Raw genomic sequence first — 27109 nt, forward strand, 5'->3', positions numbered from 1 at the left:
CTATACTGATACTAGCACAATATTTATCGCTCATGAATTTTACATGAAACAGTCTGCATACAGTTTGCAAGTAGGTTGCTTATTTTTTTTCTATTAGTTTTAGATTACTGAAATGTCTCCCCATGAGCAACAGGCAACATGCAAAATATATATGAAGCAATCCAGACTTCTCAAAAAATGGAGTTTCATTTTATTCAAGCTGCAGTAAATAACGTTAATAAAAATATATTTTCTCCATATTTGTTAAAGCTGGCACCATGTTGTGACAGTTTGTTATGAGACAGATAGGCTACTCAGTGAAAAGATCAATCTCCTCCATATGCTCCCTGAATTACTTTTGCTGGCTAAAGTAATGCAACATTCTGACCAAAACAACCAATCAGAACCAGGACAAGGGTCTTAGTGCTGTCAATCAACTCATTCACTCACTGCTAAATGTGCTAATGGTGGAGAATCAACTTATTGGTATTGCTAGCTACAGCATAGCAGAGAGCAAGGGGAGGAAGAATGAGCAGCCACATGAGATAGTGATTGACAGTACTAAAACTCTCCTGTCTTTGATTAGTTGTTTCTAGATAGAACTGGGAGAAGGCAGATGAAAAACATTTTTCACAGATTATTTCTATGCCATACTGTCACAACATAATGAGAGTTTTAACAAGTATGTAAAAAAATATATTTTATTTTCACATAGGAGAGGGCAGGTCAGGAGGGACGTGGGTTAGAGCTGCTGCTGACTGACTCACCTGTTGTTAAGTGGTAAAAGGTACAAGTACAAGTTAAATATATGAATATATTGTTGTTGTTTTTTTTCCTTCGTTCATAGAATGCTAGTGAAATGGAGGCAAACAGTGGTCTGAAAAACTGGATTATGAATTGGCATTCTTGCTTTTTTTTGAAAACCAGACTTTATTATTTTTCGTGGCGGCATAGTAACAACCACAGTCGTTCTTCCACTGACTGCTGCTGAACACCGTCACTGTCAAGCTCCAAGCAGGAACGAACCAGTTCATGCAGATCCAGGGGGGTTCAGTGCTAATATGGATTTTTACTGCTAAAAAGTATTTTAGAAAACACAATGGTTAATTTTCTAATTGACAGGACCCCCTTTTTTATTTCTATGAAAGAAAATAAATAAATTGCGAAGGGGCCCCTGTCGGTCAGGGGCCCTTAGAATTGTCATAACTTTTCTCTGGTCCTGGATATGAAGATGTGTAGAGTAACCTTGACAGCCTGCTGTTGCTATATCTCAAACTTTTGTTTTGAAATAAAAAATTAAGTAATTCTCAAGCTATCCTGTTGTGTTGACAGAGTTGAATCATACAGACTTCTGTTCAGCATCACTTGGTTACTTTAGGACCGAGGAGGACTCATTACCTCTAAACTGCCTATGTGGCCAGAGATTGGGTAATAAAATGTGGCAGGAAAGATATAACAATTTTCTAGCAGTATGAGAAAACATTGACTGATTAATCAATAGCCAATAACAATGTTAAGGTTAACTATTGCTTTAGAGTTTCTTATTGCCAATATAGAATCAGTTCATAAGTAGGACCCTCATGTAAGATTGACAGAGACATCAGAGGAGCTCCTGTTTGACAGAGTTACTTCTAAGAATGAAAGGCCTTTGCCCTGCTTGGATAGGCTACAAGAAAGTATTTGACTGTATGAAGTTTCTTTCGTGTGCCCTTACATCTGGTCTAAATAATAATCCTCAAAACCCTTCCAATGCGCCTGAATTAAAACAATTCTGCAGAGATGAATGGGTCAAAATTTCTCTGTATGCTGTAAACAACGATCCTCCACTGGGATGAGAGAAGTGCCGAGCCAAGTTTTGGCTAGTTTCTTTTCAGAGCTGGCAATTTTCCCTTAACCAGATTTCAGTTTGTAATAAGTGTACCTGGTCTTAAAAGCTATCTTATCTTTTTTAGATGTCACACAAATCTTTATTTTTGCTGCTTGGTTGGTGATTCTTTTTCCGGGTCAGTGTGTTATTTAAGGGAAAAGACCAATTTTATGAAGGCTATTTCTTAGAACACCAAGAGAATATGTGTCTATGTAGGGAAGCACTGGAGGGAAGACTTGATAAAAGGAGTAAACAAAAAAAGAGCAACTAGAGCAGAATGTAAATTGTGTTTTTTAATGCTGATTGCTCTTTTCAGGTCAAAGGGAAGACCTAGTGCAGTGAGTTAAAAGAAAACGCCAAGGGGCTCAGGAAAGTCTCCATTTATGCCCCCAGTCTTGGATACATTTAAACAACAGCTGGATCCAAATGGAGAGGGACACAGAAATGCAAGTACAGGTTGTAAAAGTCGAGACGTTTTACATCCCCTGAGAGTTACATTTCTTACGTTTTATGTGAGTGTGAAAGGGCTGCAGAAATCATGGATACAATCATGTATACTAACCCCACTCAACCAACCTCAGAGACATAAACCAATGAATTCCCAGCTCCACTCCAGAATAGTGGGTTACCAGCACCATACCACTATCACACAGTTTTAAATGTCACTGAGAATCAGACACTGCATCCTTACCAGGCTCTCTGACCTGGCTAATCAAACAGGAGCTACATGGTTTTTCACACACAGAGAGAAGAGGATGTCTGTGTGCAATCAGCTGAAAGAGGCTGACCCTTCAGCAATGATGGACCTTTTTTAACCTTTCAGTTAAGGTTTGCCTTTTCTGAGGAAAACCTGGTACCTCCAAAACCACTGGATCTCTGACAACACACTTGAGAAAGCTTTTGTATCCTATATTAGCCTTCAGTCTAATGCATTAATCCTATACTGGTTTGCTCCTGTTAAGCAGATGACTTTTTGGGATGTGGCTTGAAGCATCTTCAAAAACCAATAAAAGAATTCTAGAGCATTGATGCACACACTTTGGATTATCTGAACAGATTTTATGTTCCTTAAGTTATGGACTGCCAGTAACTAATATTCTAAATGAAGACATTTTGACAAAGTAAATTTTTTTCCTCTATTGGCTCAGTTAGACAATAACAAGTTTTTTAATGTTTGATGTAAAAAGTACTGAATAATCTCCTGACATTTGTGCTGATAGTCCTCCTAAGGGTGCGTGATCAATGGAGATGAATTGTAAAAGATAGCGAGACCTCACGTCCTGAAAACTGCTGTGAGCTGGACTGTGAGCAGCCCTGTCTTGTTCCTCCAAGCCAGTGATGGCATGACGTGTGCATCTAAAGTGACAGCAGGCTGAAGCAAACAGATCAGCCGTCTCTGCAGTGCTCTCTTCCCATGCTGTTGGTGTTTTTTTACACTCATAACAAATCCCTCACATTTACCAACATTACTCCTTTGATGCCTGTCTCTGTCTTTTCAATGTCAGTAAAATAATCAGAAACTCTGTGATGGTAGTGGGAGCTGCAATGTATAAGTTGAATAAAACTAGGGTAAAGCACTTGGAAAAAATAAAAATAAAACTGTCAAGCAAACATTTTAAATGGAATCAGATATGCACAGATTGTCTACTGATTAGAGAAAAATGGAACAAAAACACAAAACAAAACAAAACAAAACAAAAAACACCAAGTGTGCTGGCAGATTTAGTAAACTGATAGACTTGATGTTCGCTTCAAAAATAGAATATTGCATATAAGAGCAATATTTCTTGATCTAAGAATTGAATAGATTTACATTACACATAAAGTAAAGTATTTCAAGCTTTTTTTCTTTCTTTTTTTTCCAATTTTAATTATTGTAATTTTCTGCTTGGATGCAGAAAATAATAATTTCTGTCTTGTCTTCTTAAAAAAGTAGTTCATTGCAACACTATGTAAAAGATGAGGTGAGTTAGGAGTTTTAGAGAACAAACACAACACTTTCCCACCTTTATAGTTTTATTTCTTATATCATCATCAAAATTTTTACAAAACATTTTCTGACAATAATATACTCATAGAAGAGCCATATTTTTGCGCTTGGACCAGGTCTTCACAGAAAAAAAAATGCCTTAGTTTTTGATACAATAATAATTAAAAAACAAAATAAAAGTTTTAAAAAAGTAACAACGAACCAACTAGTAAAGAAAACAGTAAAGCGCATATTTACAACTTACATAAAAAAGAAACAACGCTCTGTGCAGGAAATGGATGAAACAGAGTCGGTGGGGATTCTGTGGTTGGATTGAAAGCATTCAGAAAGGAGCAAACATTAAAAAAAAGAAATGAAAAACAAATAAGAATGTAAAAGTGTCTAACCCCACATGTAACAATGACTAATTCTGATATTGCTCTCTGTCAGGATCCTGCTGCTTGCTCTCACACGGCACTCTCATTCCAACTGCAAGAGAACAATTAAGCCCATTTAAATAAAATTTAAAAAAACCTTCTTCTCTTAAGTGCTTACATTAAATCCAATTAGGGCTTTGTCAGACAAACGAAAATGTGTGTCTTCCCGACAGAGGTTAATGATCATGCCTTTCTTTTTCTGTGCCACCTCTGACATGAGCAATGGCAGAAAAACAGAACTGGAACAACGAGGGTCGAAGGTTAAAGACTTCCTGCTAATGTGAAACAGCGTGGAACAATAACAATCAATGGGGCGCGGGTTGGCAAGAACATCAGTAATGGTGATGTTCGTTCACAGGAGGTAGAGGAGTAGGTGCTGCTGTACAGTAGACGCAGACACACACACATACGCACGCACGCAGGCCGTCTGGGTACATGCAGGGGGGCTCAATCAGTAGCAATGCTTCAAGTCTCATTGTCTTTAAAAAGTCTCAATGTTGTAGGACCAAATACATCCAGCAAATTCAAGAAAATCCAACTGGAAATTGGCACATCATAAGGATTAGCATATTTTCTCCTAGCCGGTCCCAGACTCCATGTGTACACATGCTAACTTGACTCTGAAGACTCATGAATGTGTGCTGTATGGGCATACTCCAGTACTGCCTGCTGGTAAGACACAGATGTATGGCATAGAAGAACAAGCCGCAAATCCATGTCTGGTTCAAAATTAATTTTTTCAACTCTGTTTATCAGGTAATGTATTACTTCCTAGTGAACCATCACAGATGGCCTTGGGTGAACTGAAGTGGATAGCTGTGTCAAGTCCTGCAGTAATTTATTATCGTTTATCAAGATATATGCAATGTCATTTTTTGTTATTACTTTGCTTCTTGTGTGAACATATGCATTTATGCATGTTCTGTATGGACTAGAGAGGCAAGTTAATAGTGACTTTTCGGTATTATTGTGAATTATGTGTTTTTGTAAGAGTATATAATAATATAATACAGCTTGGAATGTCTTTTGTTTTAACTGTGTGTTGAAAATGAACACTGGTAACTATTACCAGTGTGGGTATAAAGTCAGTGTTTGGGTGAGGTTGTATCATGTCTTACAGGAAAAAATAAAGTTACTTAGATTGCTCAGAAATCTGCAACAGTAATGAAGTAAAAAAATCTTATAATTATCCACTCGTGTCTCCATATTTTTTATATAACATAAATTCTTCAGGTATGGGACACTTTCTGGCTTTGACATATAGTCAGGTTTTGAAAAGCTACATTTTGAGATGCAATAGTCGGAATTTTATGGACGACATCTAATCTACAGCTTTTACTTTTTGTGTCTAATATTTACTGATTCGAGATTTTCTTTCAAGACTGCAATATATAAATATATTTTTTAGAATTTTTTTTTCCCCACCAGAAATGAGGAAATGTGATGTGAAACACTGAAAGAAGTTACTATAAAATATGGTTTTTACTATTTGAAAGCAAAGATGAAATGATCATTTATTTGCAATTAGCATTGTTAGCAAAGATAGCATTAAACAACAGTAATTCCAGTGTTAATGGTGGAGACAATAAATGCCTGAGTTTAAAAAAAAAAAGTCAGATTCTAGGTGAAGACAAATTCTCGTTGTATTTCGAATAAGTTTCAAAACTTAAAATTTTTCCTTCCTACCTTTCTCACTGTTTAAAGTTTTTTTAAACTTTATTCTGGATTTTTATATTATTATATAGAACAGATTATTCCCATGCTTATAGCAAAGAAGCTTTTTGGTGTTTTGAAATATTTTTGGTTGTAAAACAAGACGTAAAGTACCACATCCTGGCTCTCTGTGAGCCATGATGTGGCTGCTGTACAGTAGACCCAAAAGAGATGGACAAAAGACTGTATAAATACTGGCAGGAGGATTCAAAGTTCCACTGAATATATCTAATATTTTCAGGGATGTAGTCATGATTAATCCACCATTGGTTTGTAACTTTAAATACATATATTTCATTACAATTTTCTAATTAAATGTGGAGGACAAAGTAGTTTTAATCTTTTTCTGCCAATAAAATTGACCTAATAATGTTTTGAACCTAACATAAATATGACATACATGAGGGAATATAAAAGGAAAATTTCTCATGTGATTTTGTGTGTCTGATAAAAGTGTTTTTCTTCTTTGTGGCTTAGAATGTTGGGAAATTTCATATCAGACAAGACATAAGCATGAACGGGTCAGCAAATGAAATGCGTTTGAAACAGAGATGTGGTTAGACACGTGCTGCTGGTTCTAGGCCATTCGTGGCTGGAAATATCTGTCTCATGGTTTGTCTTCTTCCCCAGCTGGACAAAGTTTCCCAATATATAAACATGCGGACAGAAATAGAACTAAGCTTAACAGGTTCACCTGAGTCACCAAGCAGCAGACATGAAATTCAGGCCAGGGAGTTAATAGGAGTGATATAGAGCAAGGCAAGACAATAATACATGGGTAGAACTGAGAGCTCCCATTATAAAGACATTGGCACAGCTGTAATTACAAAGTAAACTCCACCAGCACTAAAAAACAACCGTATCGAGTGACTCAACTGTATTTTTTTTTTTTTTTTTTTTAATGTGATGACCTGTACATAAACGGGAATGAACCCTTTTGAGGTTGCAATGCGGTGATAACATCTGAGTCACTTGTGTCTGGGCCTGGTTTTTGGTAGAACGCATACAAAAATAATGGCACAGGAACACCTTTTCTCACAATTTAGCACACTTCTTCTCCACACAGGAAATCTTTGAATGGCAGATAGCATGAAAATTCTAAAATCTGATGAACATACTGTGTTACAAATAACAAACCATGTGACCACAACCTGAAGGTATACCTCTCTAACATGTACAAGTGTGAGAACAAAGAATACAGAGGCCGTTCAGAGAACTTCACAAATAAGACTGGTTTCAATCCTTCCTTCAAAATGTGATTAGGTAAAATGAACTGGGTTTAAGAAAGAATATCCATATCATTTGAATTAAATGGCAATATCATGAAGGGAGCAGATAGAAAAATATTTATCATTGAAACAACAAGAGCATTACAATAAGAACTTCCTCACCGAGTCGTCCTGGTATGTTTCTGGTAATATTCCCACTGGAACGTCAATAAGGCTCCTCTTCTGTTCACAGTTTGTGTTTCAGAAGAAGTGAAGTTTGTACCTTTTTTTTCTTCTTAAAGACTTTTTATTTACACAATGATTGAGTTCTGTTTTATTTAGTCCCTCTGGGAGTCTTATGGAATTTCTTGACATCATCTTTAAACACCTTAGAAACTTTCGATTTATCTCAAAAAGAGAAAAGAAAAAAAAAATAATAATAATTTGCTTCTTATATTCCCATCGTAAGGATGCATTGATCTGTTTGAACTGTGTGTCACCCCGGCTTGTTGTGGTCAGCTTCCACAACACTCTGGCCCGAGCCAGAGACTATACTTGACAGCCTGTCGCTGCTGTATGTTAAGTCCCCAACGGCTCCATAAGAAGTGCTCAACACAGCGGCCACAGGGTTACTGAGTGCATAAAACTCCATTGCACGCTTTTTAGAACAACAACAAAAAAAATAAACATGTCTGGTAATATTCCCAATACAGTCCATGGGTTCATATGCAGGTCAAAGAGAAGTCAGCTTGCTGGTTTAACATGCCTCCAGTCAGCAGTGTTGTTCTCTGTGGCGGCAGGGAAAGAGGAGCGTGGTGCTCCTTCTGTAGTCCATTCCGATGAAAGTCAATCATTGATTTGTTTCGAATGACAATTTTGGGGCAGTGAGAGTGGTTACTCTTTCAATAGGCTCAACTTTTGAATAATATGTACACATGTTCATCTAAATGTACTTATTTTCTCATGAATATCCACATGAAAGGTTTCCTAAAGACAAGTGAGTCATCCAGTTGGGGGTATATTCACGTACAGTGATTAGCCATTTACTTCCTAAAGGGCACCTATATGTTTTCTATTATTATTTGAACATACTGCTTTGGTAGCTGTAGTTCATGGTTTCCCTTATACATTTCATGACTATAATAAATCTGTCCAACATCTCAGTTCAGCTACCTGACCTGACTCATGCTTGAGTGCTTTGCTCATCTGCAAAGTTTGTATTAAACAGCAGGGGGCTTTGGCGGTTAAGTGCGAACTGGCAGGGGCTTGTTGTGTAATACAACTGATATTTTATGTATGTGCCTTAAAGAAATCCTTAATAAACTCTTTGGTTTAACATGCACAGAAATTGAATTCAGTTCTAAATACAACATCCAACAAAACAGAACAAAGGTAAGTCTGAATGTGATTATTTCTGGAACGATAATGCAGGTCTCACTTTGTCAACAGCTTGTGAGATGAATTTTCTAATTACAGTAAGAAGCCTCCTGTGCTTCACAAAACCTCAGAGATCTGTCGAGTTACTGCTATGTTCTATGATCGAGACATTTTGTTTATTGCACGTCCCCTTTCACTCCTGACATTGCAGAAGCTGACTGCTGCCACTGTGGACACGTAAGCCATTGGGCTGACATCAGATATGATGAAGACCAGATTAGGCCACAAAGCAACTCTTTTCATCATCTGCTAAATTACTTTTCATGAGTAGGTAGTAAGGGCTTTTTTTTCTATTAGCTGCTTTTAAAAGAAATTCATAATGATGAATGTCCCACCATGTTATATTACTGTAAGACTGTGTATTCCCTGTGCCAAAACCCTCCAGGCATATTTTGAAAATGTAGTCCGTTCGTCCATGTGGTAAAAACAAGGCCCCATTGAACCACCTCACCTGCTCCCTTCCTTTCAAAAGTAATGGTGAATCACAGGCTTTTCTCCCACCTCTAACAGCCAGACTCTTTAGCGTCCGAATTTAAGAGTTCCGGTGCGTTCTGGGGGAGGATAAGGGCCGCTGCTGGGACCTTCAGTTTGTTGCATGAGGGGCGGAGGAGGGGACCGGGCCCCTGGCACAGGGCCACCTATGCTGGCAACAGAGGGCACTGCAGGCAAGGCCACCGTCTGTATTGTGCCCCTGTCACATGGCCCCAGGTCTTCAAGTCCTTCCAGTCCCTGAGGTGGGCCTTCGTATCCCATGTTGAGCCGCAGGGGTTGATGGGCCTGGCAGTAGTCTACAATGGGCTGTTCATAGCGGTAAAAGGTTAGGGCACCCATCTGGTGTGGGACCTGAGCATTGGAAAAGAGGAGGATGCAAAATGTTGTGGGGATAAGGACGGGTGGAAGGTTCATGGTGAAGAGAGGAGAGAGGAGAAAGAGGGGGAGGGGGAAAGAGAAAAATGAGATTAATGATCCAGGTTCACAACCAGAAAATCTGACTGAATCAGTAAATTAAATATAGGGTTTTCATATGGGTACGGACTTGAGAAAAGGTAACAATATGCTGATGTTTTGCTTCTTTTCTGACACTGACAAACACAGCACAATATTGCAAAACCAAATTTAAAGCTTAGCATAAGAAAAATAAAACAAACATTCAACTGTTTCTGTAGATGTTATAGAAATCATTCAGGATTTGTTTGCCCCTTTGCCAATTTAAACCCCAGTTGTTGAGAGATAAACTGGGAAGTCGACATGAATCAGCTGGTTTTCTGATTGACTGAGCCTGATGGGGACAGGCTAAACTGAGGTTGAATGGAGAACAGTAAAAACGCCCTTTTGTTCATCTTTCTGAAATGTATACATGTATAACCCTACTGTACACTTTTAATCCAGATTTCATTTTCCACACTATTTCTATTGCCAATAATCTCCATTTGTACCATTTCACTTTTATGAAATATCACACATTAAGATGTTAGCTCAAACAAACAGAAATACATGTTTTAATAACAAATAACCTAAAACAAAAACATTAAAAAAAAGAAACATTTAAAACTTCAGTTGCTACAGCATGTTGTTGCTGAATTTCCCCCAAGTTTTGAATAATAATTTTGCCATGCTTTAAGTGGTTCATTAGCACTCTGGGACCTCCTGTTCCCAGTCCGTTTGGCAGCTCACTGTAAATACCCTCACATGGTGACCACCTGAGTCTCAGCACCGGCCTAGATACCATTTAAAATCCATGCATTTAGAACAGCTGCACCTTGCAGATTGAATAAATACTATTTTCAGCCAGTCTGAGTTTCCAGGGTCCTGTTTTCTAATATGTAATCTCACCATAGCCTGCATTTGTAAAGAAAGGACACAAGCCATGCTGAAGGATAGCAAAAGCACAGATGGTTCTGTGCTCAAACTTTAGTAGTAAAGCTAGAACACATAAGCCCGTGCCATCTCCAGTGCTGTGCTACTTGTATCACAGCCAGGAGCACTCATCACATCTGTCCATGTGTTTGGACTTGGGTTCCCTCTGCACTTCTTTACACAGTCCAAAACAAGCAGATGAGTCTCTTGTGACACTCTGTCTTCCTAACTTTAAATCACACACTTATTTGCCAATTAGGAAATTTTCTAACACTCCGTGAAAACAGCAGGGTGAAATGGCAGCTGACCTGAAAAAAATAAAATTAAATAAAATAAAATCACTGCAGGCTGGCGAAGAGAGAACTCATCCGATTACTTGCATACAACAAAACAAGCACATGACAACTGCAGGAACAACAGATATGGTCCCAACACGTACGACAAAAATAATATTCCACTCTCTTGCCTTGAGAGAAAGTGTCACAACCATGACATCTTTCCAGTATAACTTTCACTTATTTTTATTCTAATGCAACCAATTGCATGAGCTAATTTATTATCAATAATTTATGGACTAATTAATGAACTATGAATATTTTTATGGCTTATTTGGTATCTCAACAGTTGTGTTTTAGGAATGTTCAAACCAATCACAAACATGTTTTCATAGACAGGTATTATAGAGGGTGTTGCAGTTACAGTAGTTGGAATATGTCAACAAAGGTGTGGAATCTTTAACCAAGTCACTCAGAATTAAAGTCAGCTATGTTTCATAAATGAAACAAACATTAAGGATTAATCATTTGGAAAACTCAAATGTTCAACCACCTTTGATCCTTCCAGTCTAGCCTGTTCTCTCAACAACACCTGAGCACCTCCAGGAACACCACCCTGCATACTTTTTCTAACTCCTTCCCCCCTCAAATGGACTCCATTAAGCAAGGCTGACTCATTACATTATGGGCACTCAGTGGATTACTCCCCCTCCATTCCCCTTTCAGTTTTTAAACCTTTCACAAGCCCTGCTCCTCTCGCTGCCACACCATCATATCCCCCTCTCATCAGAGACCTCAGTGCTGCTTCCCTCACTCCCAGGCCACATCCAATCAATTAATGAACCTATATTTGCTCACTAACCATTTCAGCAGATTCTGACAAATTATCCAACTATAAATCTGCCCTTGTGCAAGTAATGTCTGGAAGCGAACAATTGTGAAGATTTAATTGAAGAGGGGCTAAGAGAGAAGATTATTGGAAGAGAAAGACAGTAAGTATGTTTATAGAAATTATCTTTGGTGGGGTTTTTTACATTAAGAGTTGCTATGGAAAAAAAACAAAAAAAAAAAAACACGTTAAGACTCTTTTTAAATGAAACACAAACTGCCTTCTGTTGGACAAAAGCGGCCCAAAATGTCTTTCACGTCATTTTCTGTGAACAAAATGTGCTATTTCTATTCAGAGTCTATTGTAGAAAGGTCTAGCTGGCTCATTAGGAATGCTGTCAGCCTTTTTGCCTCTCAGCATCAGGACATTAGTAATTCCCTGCACCCTGCAGTCTGTTGACAGTCAAATATGCAAATGTTTCACATCTGGTCACCGTACATAAAGCAAATCTTTTTTGCTTCCAAATGTCTTTAAAGTTGGAGGGAAAATAAACAGCCGTTAATCTTTTCTGTTTGTTAAATGTGATACTTTTTATTCATATGGTTTGCTTTTTACCCATGCCATTTTGAAACTTTCTCTATGATTGACTTAATTTTTGATTACCTAATGTTTTCAAATTGTACGCAATAAAAGGTTATGTCTAGTCCCAAAAACCAAAAGTGGTGTAAGTGATGTTATTATTCTGTGGACTCTTATGCCAATGAAATTCCTTCTTGGAGGTCTGAACATTTCCAAAATTTTTACACATTTTAGAATTTTTTTACACATATTATAGATCATCTATATCTATAAGCACAAGGGGCTGTAAAGAAAATGTAAATAAAAAGTGCTTTCACTAATGTATATCCTTGTGGATCAATGATATTGATTAATTTTTTGTAGCGCTATCAACATTTGTACATACACTAAACCCTACAGTGCAGTCAAAAAAGTATCTTGGAAAAAAACAAAACAAATTAAACCCAATAAAAGTGTACACAAATTTTAATTCTTACACTTTTCTTTATCGGTGTGGACACATGCACTTGTAGAGGCATTACTGACATGAAAATCAAACCTTCTCTATTTGTAAAGTTATGTTTGATCTCGAACATTTAAATGAATATTACTTCATTGAAATCATAAGGATCAGTAAGATACTAAATGATTTTATTATGTTATGCTCAGTATCTCTGAAAACTTGTATGAAGCTGTAATAATCTACATATCTTGTTCCACAAGCAGATATTTATAAATAACTCAGACTGACCTCTTTGGCTATTTTCTCTATAAGAGTGCTACCCCAAATGATGGACATATTTTAATAGATATGAATTGACAAAAAGATAACTTGTTTCTCGCCTCTGCAGCTCCTGTAATAGATGCAGGGCTGGTCTTGAAATGTTGTTTTCACACCTGATTACTGGTATGGCTGTTTGTACATGCATTTGAATGTTTTTGTCTGACATATGCTTCTGTAACCTGGCAACTGCATTGTCACAGTATTCACAAGATCATATTCATGAGAAAATCAATCTTGGCAGGCTTACAGGTTTCAGTTTGTAGCCAAAACACACACACACACACAGATCAACAATTAGTGTCCTTGTCGAGTGACTTCAGCATTTTTTTCTTGAAGTGCTTCTTAATTTGATTGATAGAAATAGGAAAAATGTGTTTGCTACATATTTTCATAGCCACCATGCTGCTGAATAGACTGTTCTGATGAAATTAAAAAACAAAACAAAAGTTCTCAAATATTTCATTTTAAAAAGGATTCTATTATTAAAATATCTTTTTCTGCTTCCAGTAAATATGAAACAGAGATTAAAAAAAAGTATCCACTTGAGGATAAAACTTTAACCTACTTATGTAGGATATTTAAACTTCCTTATGAGCAGATCAGGGTTACTGTACAGCCATTGATTAACATTGCCTTAATGTCATATGAAATATTTTGTCATTCTACTAGGGTTTTATGGAATCATGTTAAAATTTTATATCTACAGTATGAAGAGTAAAGTAAAAAGCTGAAAACAGTAACGCTTTAGTCTCAATTTCCTAATTGAAATTTTATCTGATCTCCTCAGAAGGATTTAGACACATGGTCACTGAAGAATGGCTTCAGCAGATTTACTGGTGCCAAGAACACCTTGTGCCTTTTTTAAGAGTCCTGACACAGTGTAGCCATCTCTGAAGCCAAAATGAGGACAGATTAGTACAGAATGGAAATACAACCTTTTTCTCTTCAGACTTTGATTTCTTCTCTCTTTTTCTCTCCTTCACTTTTAGTAATTTCTCTCTTTTTGTTACCTCTTTGATGGAATGTCAACTTGTCAAATGTGGAACCGGCCTCTTAGTGTATGGCAGCAAAGATAGAGCTATTTAAGAAACTGAAGAGATGGATGGATGGATGGATGGATGGATGGATGGATGGATGGATGGATGGATGGATGGATGGATGGATGGATGGATGGATGGATGGATGGATGGATGGATGGATGGATGGATGGATGGATGGATGGATGGATGGATGGATAGACAGCCTGCCATTAAAATGCAAAACAAGTTGCCAAATATTTATCAATTATCTATTTCATAAGAAGATAGAATGTGCCACATTGAGGTTACTGTACTTAGGTTACAGAAATAGAAAGTAAAATGTCAAATCTCTGATGACTACAATAAACTTTCTCACATCAAATGTATCCCATATCCTCTACACAGTTTGACCCACAGTTTTGAACTTCTAGTAAGGTATACATTTACATAAAACAAAAAAGACAAAAACCCCCCCGAAGAAACGGGTTACTAAAGAACTTCTAAATTAATTGATCACTACTATTTCGATGACACCAGCTTAGGAGCGACAAAATAAAGTGCCAAACAAAAGCTAAGTTTACTTAATTCAGAAAGGACTCGATCATTTAATGCTGCGCTCAGAATACAAGTCATTGGTATGGCCTTTATTATGATGCTACAGCAACATGAGCAGCTTAATAGCCTACAGTCCACAAACGCCCCAGGCTAATAAAAAAGCTTTTTAAATTTTTTAATAAGAAATTAAGGACATCTCTGTCTGAGCTATGGTATGATGAGTCTTATAGATTGTAAAAGCTTGCCTCATAATAGTATAAAAAACAAGCAAACCTAAACAATGTTAACTGCTTTATAAGTAGTTCTGCCCTGTGTAATTCTAGCATAACAGCCAGTTACTTACGTAGACCTAATAAACTTAGAAACAACTACGTAAATCTTTTACACAACCTTAGCCAACTGTGTTGCTGAATCTGATTAAAAGAGACAAACATTGTTTTAGAGACTGAAATCTGAGGCCTCAAGTATAAGTTAAGTCCTTGTTGCTAAGACAGACAACAAAGACGTTAAAATATTTTGAAGCCTTATTTTAATGGCTTCAAAATAAATCTGAAGCCTTTTTTTTTCAATTTGATTGTACCTGAAGAGTAAGTCACATTTCCCTGTCAAAAGAGTAAATCATTTTGAAAACTGTTCTAAAGCTGATCTGAAAATGCCAACTCATCACTTACCATTGGTGCACAGAGCTTTGTTTTTACAGAGTAATTTGGTGCAGATGCACCTGTGTGTATTGTATAACTTGGCCTTGGCTGTCAGAAGGTATTAGCATAAGGAGAGGAAAGAAAAGCTGCATCTCTGTGTTGAACAACTGGACGGCTTTCTGCTTCTTTGGATCTCTGCCAATGTTTATCTCTAAGTGTTTCAGTAACACAGTGATTGGCATACTTCCCCAGGGTGGACCGGAAATGTTTTAGTGCACCTTAAAATGCTTAAGCTGCTTTTCATGCATGAGTTTATTTCAACAGTCATGGATCTTGCATAAACAGTATTTAAGTCGCTGTCAAAGTTGATGTCAGTTTATCATTATTGACTTTAGAACCTTCAAATGAATGTTTTAAAACTAAATAATGTGAGAAATCTCAGTCAATTGTTGTTTTTTTTTTACATGTGTTTACTGCAAACAGCCTCACAGCAGCTCTTATTTAAGTCATGCCATCTCTTAAAAAGCCCCAAATCCCATAACTTATTTTTTTACAGCTTTCCCAGTACCCTTTAGAAGTTTTCTTTCTTTTTATTTTGCATTCATGCTTTTATGAGCAGCTGAAGAAGAAGCAACAGTGCCACAGGCATACAATGCTAATGTCTCCCTAGGCTTTAGCAGCATTACGGTTCAGAAGTCTGCCGCTTTCCCTGCCAAACACTTTGATCCTCTCATGTCACTGCATTGTGTGTCATAGAAGCATAAAAAAGTGAAGAGGAGTTGCAAACGGCTCCCACTGAACTGCTACTTTGAATTAGCTTTTGCTTATTTCAATCAATATTTTTGTAAATACTTGAAACATGTTTATAATTGGTAATTAATATGTATTTCGTGGTAGAAAAATTCCTTCTTTAAAAAATTGCTCATAAGTCTTCAGTATTTATGTTGAAAATGTACATTCTTGTAGTTCCTTTGCAAGGAACTGCAAAATAATATTATAGGGAATAACTAGAGAAAAACATGAATGTGTTGAAATTGAAATTGCTTAAATGCTCACTAAACAATACTTTTCTATAGAAAGTACTGGCTACATCCTTCTATGTTTAGCTGCATTTCATTTTTAATGGAGACATTGAGGGAGCTGTTTCCAGTAACTGTGTGTGATGTCTTTTTTTCTCCATACTGTTTCCTTATGAAGCTGTACATTTTTTCTGCTAGTTGAAATTATTGACAGAGATATTACTGTCATAACTGCTTGCGTTATCTGTGTTTTTCTTTTCCATACAAAGTACTGCTGGTACAGGGCTTCTATGTTTAGGTATGTCTCATTCCCGAGTAGCTCCTTTCACAGAGCTATTGTTATTAATTGCTCTATGTTCTCAATTTGTGATTCTTTCCTTAATCTGTATTTGTTTTCTGCATGAAACTCTTGATAAAGCTCCTACTTAACTGTATATTCAGTTTCTTTTTTTTTCATCTTTCTGGAAGTATTCCCGTTGAAGGTTTCTTCCATGTAAAAAGAAACAATTCCTCACATGCATACTCACATTAACAGATTGCTGCAAAGTCCTTAACGTGGTCCCTTGAGTTGGATTCCTCCAATATACTTTTGTTTTTACTACCTGGGATGAAACAATGAATTGAATGTATTAATTTGGACTGAGTCAGAATTTAAGTAATTAATACAACTGTTATTTGGACTGAGTTGAAATAAATCTAATCAATCTCTAAGTAAGTGAGATTGGGGTGTTATGTGTTGCTTCTTAAAATCATAATTCCTGCATTTGAACTGAGCTGTTATCTTGCTTATGTGCCCTTTCTTCTCTTCTGATTTGTTCAGATGTCTTAAGTAAAGCCACAGTGCAGTCTACTTGTATTTAGTATTGGGAGAATCTATTGTTACATCTATTGTTAATTTTCAGTACTTACACCCAAACCCTTTCAGTAAGATAATGTTCTGCAGGGCGGTACTGTGGTACAAAGTGCTTACTGGAGCTGAGGACAATAATACCTTCCTTGGAGCAAACTGAATATGTGATCAGTGACTAACACTGCAAGTGGTTAATTTAATAGAAATGGAATTAATGAGTGAGCACAGTCGTTATGTTTGTTTTTTTTTCCTTCACTGCATATTGTTCAATTGGAATCTAATTGTTACACTTTGTTTTGGATATGAAAGTTTGCATCTTAATAACCTTCTATGCCTAAGACAAAACCGTGTTCTATACTAGTGGATATGTGCAATAAACAACTGACACTGCTTTTGTCTTGTACTAAATACATTTACATTATATACATTTAACATTTAACACAACTGTGGCTCAAGACAATCCAATGTCATTCACATGTTGTTTATAATAACTCACTACACACTATTCTCTTAACAGTGCACAGTTTTAAAATATGACTTGAAAAACATTCATAGTCTGATTCCAGTGAGTATTCCATAATTACAATAATCTGTCTACCGTGTAAATCTTAGGTGTAAGACCATTAGTGCGTGAGTTATTCTTTTTTTTTTTTGTTTGTTTGCATGTTTGTATTTGACTGTTTGTCTCCATGTGGGAGAATATTCTCTTTCAAATGTTTGTTTCTGCAGCATGCGGGGGTTGTCAGCTTAACTCAGATGTTGCTAGGCGGGCCTCAATGACACGAAGCCCACCAGTCAGCTTTTCACCAGAGCAGTGTGTCTGAGGAGGTGTTAAGATAAACATCGTCAGTTTGTTTCCAGACAGCCCATCAGGATGTGTAAAGGAATGTGTGTGCATCGACAAATTGTTCAGTAACCTGTGATATTTTCTATTGTTTTATTTCTCTATTTGACCATTGCTGCTTCTAATGAATGAGTATAAGAATAAAATAATAATAATTAATGCTGATCATGTAACATGATTCAATACTGCAGGGTCAGTGGTTTTGGTGTCATTTCTTTTTAAATCTGTCTAAATATTGTCTTGTTCAATTTTGATAAGTTTATTTATTTACTGTAGTGTGTGGTTTGTTACAAATATGATGTCTGTGCTCCCTACAAGACAAGTATGTCCAATTCACACTGAGAAATCTGTATGTACATCAAGCTAAGCCAAAGCAATCACTAAGGCCGATTCAAGTACATTTATATGTTTATTTCAATTTGAATATAGTAACAATATAATTCACTATAATTTACTTCATGATAGATTTTTTCAGACTTCCCAAATACATTTCTGGTAAAATTCAGAAGTTTTTCTGACTTGGAGGGTGGAAATTCTAACTGATTCAGAGGAATCTGAAATTTGAGGTTCAGTTTTGAGATTAGATGTGTTCAATTGTTGAGGTTAAGTTTACACTTTACCAATGCTTTTCCACACAAATTATTTTAATAATAAATCCTTTATGGCTTTAATTCAATATTTAAACAATAGCCAATTAGTGTATTTCCATTACATTTCTGAAAAACAAATCACATAACTGAAGCTATTATAAATTCTGTCTTCAACTTAAATGTACTTTTTGGGAAAATAAACAGCATGTATTTTATTTATTTAAGGTCCTTGCCTGACTAAAGTAGCTCTGAAGTCAGAAACGGTCAGTTTGCCACATATGCACATTGTAACAACATGACGCTTTCTTTTATGACTGCGTAAGGAAATGAGCCCACTTGTCCAGATGCTAAACTAATTGATTCTCTAAACAGGATTTAGCCTCCCACTAACCTTTTTAATGACTGAAGGTCCCTTTATGTGCAGTGATTCTTGACTACAGGTCTCAGGCACCACAAAATGACAGTTAAGATTGTAAATGCATATGCAGGTCTGCACAGTAAGCCATTTTAGGGAAAAAAGTGAGGAAAAATGTGGTGAAAGACAGTGAAGGAGAAAGCAGGATTGAGGCCCCCTTCAAGCACCAGTGAGTGCCCACTGTATGCTCATCGTAACCGCCTCCCGTTCTACGATACATACAGTAAAGGAGCTTTTGCAGGCCACAGCAAATGGGCCATGAAATGTTACTCAATGCTCAACACGTTTGTCAGCCTGGTTTGCTATCACACACACCTACAAATGTACACAGTCACAACAACTAATGAGATGGGGGGGCTGAGAATCTGTGGGAACATGGAAATGAGAAACCGAGAAGAGAAAAAGTTTCTGGTTTGTGTCATATCTTCCCACTTGCTGGGACCTTTGCTATAATTACATTATATATTTTAATGCATTATTTATCTTATAAAAATTGCAAAAATAAAGTTATGGCAATATTACTAATGAGAGTAATATCATTAGTAATATTGATATTAATAATTATTAGTGGATGAATAATTACGGAGACATATCTATATTCAATATAATTTTTCATTCATTTCTATGTAACTATGGTCTTGTAAAACTGTTCATTATTTCTTTATGTAGTGTCTTCAAAAAAGTGTTAATACTGCTCAATCACAACTTTCTAGAACATTTTGTAATACCCTAACTCAAAGTTCAGTATACTTGTGAAATGTGAGGAAAATTGTGCATAGTTTTCAAATATTTTACAATAAAAAGAGAGAATGAGTTTCACTGTCAGATATTTTCTAAGCCTATTCTTTGGACATATCCCTTGGCTGGCATTGAGTGTTTATTAAAGCCGCTGCACAATATTCACACAGCAACAAACCTTCTATGCACTCTGCTCCAATCCCACCAACATTTATGCATGAGTCAGTCTGTATTTCTTCAAAACAGCAAAACAAAATGTGCTTGTGTTGGCATAACAAGAAAATGTTGAAAATTGAAAGAGAACTTGTGTGCCTTGGCTCATCTACTCATTTAATGATAAATAAATTTGTTTGTACCAAACCGTCTTGCACAGCAATTGCTTAAAGAAGGCTACCATAGCATTCAACGAGTCTCTGTGCTTCAAATAACTATTTTTGCTTTTTTGCATTCCTGGCTCATGTGAAGCTCATGCGTTGTCAGCAGTCTTGCATTTTCCGCACTTAGAAATTCTGGGATGCAGGTGGAAATATCTGCACCGAATCAGGTAGAGTGGAGGAGAGGAAGACATTTACATCACAGGAACCACAAATTGAGCCTTGGAATTGGGAGAGATTAAGCATCATTATGACTGGTAATAATCATAATGATTCGGAAAAGTAACTTTAACTCAAGGTTCACATAAACTGAAATATATATATATATATATAACCTCTGGCAGAGAGGGTGACTCTGGGTGGTATAATAGTGTAACCTTACAGTAGAACCCTTGTGCAGCTAAACCCATCTGTGGCGTTTTATTATCTATATACATGCAAATGATCAAAGTCAGGGCACACTGATGTTATTTCATGGCCTAACAAACAACCCTCAATTGCTTCCAGCACCATTTACACTGTAAATCTTCCACACTCATCGAAGCCCAAATGCATATTAAGAGCGCAAAATGACAGGCTGAGAACAATTTGTAGTTTCATTTCTACTGTCTCATTATGGATTCAAAGTTCTCAAATCTCTCAGTTGGTGATGCTTTGCATTATGTTCTGCTTCCAGTCGTGGAACCACAGGCGGAGTGTCTAAGTAATGAGCATGACCCAACATAAACGCTGTGTGGCCAAGTTGGCTCTGCACTGGGAGCATCAGTCGCACTTTAATCAGGGATATTGGGGAGGAGTGTGCCTGGGAAGGCACGCAGAGGCTTTTAAAGACCTGACTAATAAGAAATGTCAAAGGGACTTGGGTGCAGCCAGAACTGATACCCAGACCAGGCCCGTCGGCTTCCTATTTCAGCTCAGAGCTACAGCCTGAAGAAGCAGCGCTTAGACACAGTTTTTCAAGGAAGCAAGACATTAACAAACAACAACAGAAACAAAGTCTTTTTCTCCTTAGGCAACTCATATTCATCTTGTGGTTTTGAAGTACCGGTAACTTTTTTTCCCCACTTGGAAACTATCCATCCATCCATCCATCCATTTTCTGTTCACCCTTGTCCTTAATGAGGTCGGGAGGGTTGCTGGTGCCTATCTACAGCTACGTTGGAAACTATTGCAATATATTTTGAAATTTTTAAATAAACTTAATTTTTTTTTCACGAGATTTGTGCATGGTAGTTTTACCATAATTGTTGCTTGAAATACTGTGCAAAATGTACATTATTTGTGATAGATCAACATAAACTACGCATAAGGAAAAATTATAAAATATTTTTAGATAAATAAAAAAAAACCTAAAAAGATGTGCATTAGTATTCAATCCCCCGCATCAACAATTGTACTAGTTTTGCACATTTAGAAATGTTGACAAATGCTTCTTTGCAAATCAGCTAAACCTCAGTCACATTGGATGGAAAGTGTCTATGGACATGAAGTCTTCCTAAGTCTTGCCACAGGGTCTCAATTTGACACAAAGGTCTGGACTTAAACTAGGCCATACAAATACATATGTTTGCTTGATCAAAACAATCAACTTTCTGGTTGGATGTCTGATATCATTCTATATACCTGTCAGATTAATTAAAACAAAACTTGTAATTAGCAAAACCTTGAGACCAAAATTAGAAAGTTGCCAAAAAATACATGATTTTGTGACACACCTACAATTTACAGCATCAACAGTCTATAGAGTGATGCAGAGAATAGCTAATAACAATTAGGTATTATTTCTATTGTCATAAATGTATCAAGGCACAGTTGCACTGCACAATTTTAAACCACACATTATAGTTCAGAAGTACCAACAAACTATGAAAATGATTCCTGATGGCTGCTTGTTTTCATCGATAATCTGCAGAGCAGTGTTTTACAGTGTTGATTTGTTCACCGACTCAAACTGAAGTTAGTCAGAATCAAAGTCGCTAACTACAAAATTAAACTGATAACAATAACTTGTTTGCCAGTAATTATGATAGATTATGTAGTGTTGAATTAATGAGGAGGCGTATGTTTTCATCTGCAAAGGTAATTAGCCACAGGCCTCGAGTAATCGTAGGAAAATTCAGGTCGTCCCAAGCAATCCCTGCGGGGACTGTTTTGCATACACTAGCGGCAGAGCAAATTCCTCAAGGGAAAACCTTTCTGCAGAGAAACTCTGACCTGACAGTTTCTTTGAGGCTATAACGTATCTTGTCTGAATTTTAATGAGCAGTGATGCAAATAGGATCGAGATGTGTTCAACTGGAATCTAGGAATTTGTGATAAACAAGGTCTTTGATCAACCTGGGAACTCTGATTTCTGTTTCACCTCTTCTCTGTGTGATTTTGTGTCTAAGTCGGGCAAAAAACCCGCCAAAAAAACCATTTGGTCTAAATTTGAATCTGTATAGAGACCAGACATAAATAACACGTAGGCAAAATCAATCATTTTCCATCACACACTGAATCACGACAAAATCTTTAGTTTTATCATCAGAGTTTATTGTTGCTATCAACCTCGTTTTTTTGTATTACAGTCATTAAATAACATAATCATGGCTTTCTGCTCTCTTTGGTACTTCACCCCAGTTTTATTTTCCCTCTTTTTCTCTTCTGAATCAAAGATTCAAGAAAAATGCTATTTGATAACAGCCAGAGCTTCTCCAAACAGCCATCAGAAATGCAGTCAAGGCATTTATTTCATCATTTTTACATACTTATTTTCATTACAATTATGCACTTTATTTGTGTCAAAAAATATGCAATCATCTTCAATTATGATGACCAAGGGAGACACAACAAAGGTCAGACATTACACAGAAATTATGCGGAAAACAGAAAACATGACACCAAACTCATTTTGCAGCCAAAATCCTTATGTTATCTAAGGAGGGTCTGCCGAGATCCTCAGGTCAGAGGAGAGAACTTGTTAAAAATGAAACTATTGGCTATGAATAACATCAGTGTTGAAAGAAAACCTAAAGAGGTCAAGTTTCAGTTTCTGAATTTCAAATTCAGCAATTGTAGCAATGCTTGAACATATTTGTGTTCACATGCTCTCCATCCATTGTGACCAAATTTCAGCTGTATTACTAAGTGGAAGTAGCATATTTTTCAATCCCTAGATGTGCAATGCTGAGATCCAGATTAAATTCTAGTCTAGATAATGAGTAGTGTTCAAAAACTTGCTTTGATGATTTATGGATGACAGATATTCCCCACCATCCATAAAACAGCAACATCTGTTATTTAACCAGAACTCTCTAGACTTAGGAAAGTAGAACGCATGTGCCATAGGAAAAAATAAAACAAAAATGTGATTGCTGACTAGTACTGCTTACAATTGCCCCACAGCAAACACTTGTGTTTAGCGAATTGTAATTAAAATTGGCTGAATCCCCAAACCCCAGATAAATGTTTCATTAGATAGCTATTTGATATTACTTCTGCAATGGAACAACAATATTCAAATAGTTTATAGAGAAATTAATGCATCACTCCCACCGGCACCCCCACACACTCGCACTCACTCCCCTTGCTCCTTGCTGCACCAGGATTTGCACATGCAACACACAAAACTCTCGGTACATTGACGTAAACCCACATATGGTGGAATAACACTTGAACAAATAAAATTTTAAAGTCCAACCCTGGAGCAAAATGCAGCAGGGACACATGAGACAAAGATGAGAGATTCATTTAAAAATAAGAAAAAATACATACTTTGCTTTGATGTGGCCTCGACAGAGGTTGCACATAAGATTAACAAATGTTCACAAGAGTTTAAAATGAAGCAAATAGAGATCAGTTACATTTCTGTAAATCCTCTTAAACCCTCATCATTTTTCATATCAAAACTAACCTCTTCATCTGAGAACATAAAAAATGACTCTGTTACCACCTGCTGAGTTTTAGACAGGGGCTTTGCAGGATTTTTCAGCACTTCTGTTAACAGATGAGGTTATATAACCAAAACCAGCGAATCAGAATGGGAGTCAAAGCTTGACAGATTTCGTTTAAAAGCATAAAACCACCAGTCCGTCCAAGTTTCCTATGAAATGTTCTCATGCAATGTCACTGGCACTACTGGCCTCAAACATGTTAGTTGTGTTTAATTTTATGTGTTTTACCTGTTTCTTACTTTTGGCATATCGCTGCATTAGCACAGGATCCAAATGTTACATGTCAGAGAATAAATAAATAAATTCAACGAAGAGGGCATCTACATTTTGAATCACTTAATCTTTTTGTGGTGCCTTGCAGAAGAATTCACAACTTCTTCAGGTTTTGCTATATTACAACCAAAAATATTAGGTTTTTAAGGAATTTTACAAACTATCTGTGGTATAAGGTGCAGGAAAATGATAAACAGTTTTCAAATATTTTACATGTAATATTTGAGCGTTCTTTCAGCTTTCCTTAAGTCATTAGCTTTAATTAAACTGAATGCAACAAATTGCTTTCAATGTAAACTAAATGGTTGATCAATTTAATCTGTGTATAAATAAAGCTGTTTTGTGAGGTGTACTGTTGTAGCACAATAAAAACAATGTAACTCACCCTGAACTCACCATTCCCATTGTAAAAAAGAGGAGGTGGCAGCATGATGCTGTGGTAATGTCAATAAAAGTCTGGATCTACATCTAATTGAGAATCTGTTACAAGACTCTCCATCCAATCTGACCAAGTTTGTTTTCTCTGCATAGAAAAATCAATATAAAATCAATCAAAATATATATTTTTTCCCCTTTTTCGATGTGAACCTTGAATACATTCCGCTGCAGTGACAACAGAAGATGATTCCAGCATTGACTTTGAGGAGCAAACTGTAGATGTAAGTCCCACTTTTGACATTTATAACTATAAACTGTTAAAAGCTTGTTCATTACTTTTTCTCTTTCACGATTATACATATCACTGTGTTGGTCTATCACATAAAATTCCCCCTGAAATATAATGAAAATATTGGTTTGCATCATACAAAATACAAAGCTCTAGCTTACAGGACAAGTTTTGGAAGTCCTTGTAAGTGTGAACCATTTCCTGAAGTGATTTAAGTGAACGTTTGGATTTGTGCACCTAAATTTCAAACCTGAAAGAAAAACATAATAAAAAACCTGTTTCAATTTGATAATATTGTCAGTATTTTGTCTTGAGTTAAGCTGTTGTCATGATTCAATTTTCTCAACTCAAAGAAAAGCCAGATGAACCTGACAAGCCTATCCTCCAGTGACTAGCTGACTAATGAGATGCCAGATTGCAGACACGACTGACATATTGTCGAGGAACATCAGAAAACCTAAACGGTCTTTGAGGATATCTTTTCATCTGTTTTGTGCCCATAAATAAAGAAATATATTAGGTATACACTGAAGGAGTTTTGTCACTAGTCTTTGAACCCAGTCTATTCTTCCTTCTGATGCACTTTTAAATCTTGCTAATAAGTAAATAAATCTTTTGCTGTCATTTTTATATAGAGACAGCATTAGTTTCACAATTTTCCTTACATCGACCTGTAATAGATCCAACAAGGTGCCAAAAACATTCCTTTAGAGACTTTAACAAATTAATATCTCACATTTGCTGCAAATTTATCAGCTACAGATCTATAATGTGAATATCCATCACATTATAGATCCCCTATGCTCATCCTAAATCTGGTGAGCATAGGGGCGTCTGGAGTCCTATAAATTAATTCTCATTTTAGAAAACCAGCTTCGGATGCTGGTTTCCAATTATTTATAAAAGTAGACATCAGATAATGGACACACTTTGGTAATAAAGGGGTCTACATGGCTAGGAAGAAATGGTGTGTTAAGGAAGCTCAATTGGTGCCAATAGGTCATTCTGTCCTAAGATAGCCAGCAATCCTTAAACCAGCAGCAGCAAGAAACACTGGGAAAATGCAGGATGGATCTACAGTGTGTCTTCATGTCAGACTCAATGTTGAAGAAAATTAGATTCATTGAACCAGACTAAATTGATATTTTCAAAATTTTGTTGAGCCTGTGTAAATTCTAGTCTGTTTTCTGATGTTAGCTGATATTCGTAACACAGGGTGCTCCACATGCCCACTACTAAAACTCTTACTCTTACTTAGTTTAACTAAACTACACAAGTTTCCTATCTTTCATCTTTGTATTTACACTATTATGATAGATTTTCTGTGCCATATGAGTCACTACATATTGTCTTACTGCAACTTTTAATATAGAGTTAAGCATTTTTACGTATTTCTACTCAAACCCACACACTGGTATTCAGTTTCCTTAGCTGAACATGAAGACCAACAGAGCAGAGAATGTTGATTTCTAGCCAAGCAAAAGATCATTTAAAGCTAAAAGACGTAGAAGAACTGACCTTGTCTGCCCTGACCGGTAAACCAAACAATATTCACTTCTCATTTCAGCACTTTGCAAGGTAGAGCACATGAGAAAAACAGCCAACAGAATGACCTGGAGTAATGTATTTAATAACCTATCAAACTCAGCCAAGTTAAATATGTTGCCAACATGGCATTAGAGACCAATTCCTTATTTATACATATGGGTTTTAAAACAGAGCCACCCCCTTGAGACTACAATATTTAATAGTGCAATGCCTTTTCAAAGATTAGCAGTTTTTATATGCATCTTGCACGGTTTCTGTGATGCCATTTGTTTACAAGTGGGACATTTTCAAGTAGCTTAATTTAAGTTTTGACTCATTCTTTGCTTTTGATCTAATTTCAATATGATTATAAGATAACATTATTAACTTTTCCATAAGTGAATACACAGTGTATGAATGTGCTCTGAAAAAAAGTGATTCATCCATTGTAGTGATTCAATGGATGAATCACTAAAATAGATCACTTTTTCTTCTTCTTTTATTAACTCATGTCAATACATGTGCATGGAAGATTTCTCCCCCCCCCCCCCATTAATACATGTTGACATAATTACTGTAACCTAAAAGTAAATGGTGAAGACTAGCTGTTTTCTGAATATTCTAACCAATTTCCTTTTTCCTTAGAGGGACCGTTTCGCTCTTCTTCCAATGACAGGCAAATTGATGACACCTTGAGTACGGTAACCTGTATTTCAATGGAGTTGTTTGAAACTGAATTTATTTTGCCG

At 36.5% G+C, this 27109-nt stretch overlaps 1 protein-coding gene across 2 annotated transcripts in view; it reads right to left on the minus strand.

Annotated features, from left to right (window-relative positions):
• Nucleotides 1-3850: 3850 nt before the first annotated feature.
• The window catches only part of LOC122847093 (leucine-rich repeat transmembrane neuronal protein 4), a 152944-nt gene continuing 129685 nt past the window's right edge, over nucleotides 3851-27109 (minus strand). For both annotated transcript variants that reach the window (XM_044144452.1, XM_044144453.1), the window contains one exon: nucleotides 3851-9453. In XM_044144452.1, the coding sequence (XP_044000387.1) occupies nucleotides 9130-9453 (324 nt within the window). In that variant the 3' untranslated portion in view covers nucleotides 3851-9129. The remainder of the gene's footprint in view (nucleotides 9454-27109) is intronic.

The sequence above is a fragment of the Gambusia affinis genome, linkage group LG17 (genome assembly GCF_019740435.1).
Source record: "Gambusia affinis linkage group LG17, SWU_Gaff_1.0, whole genome shotgun sequence".
NCBI classification, from domain to species: Eukaryota; Metazoa; Chordata; class Actinopteri; order Cyprinodontiformes; family Poeciliidae; genus Gambusia; species Gambusia affinis.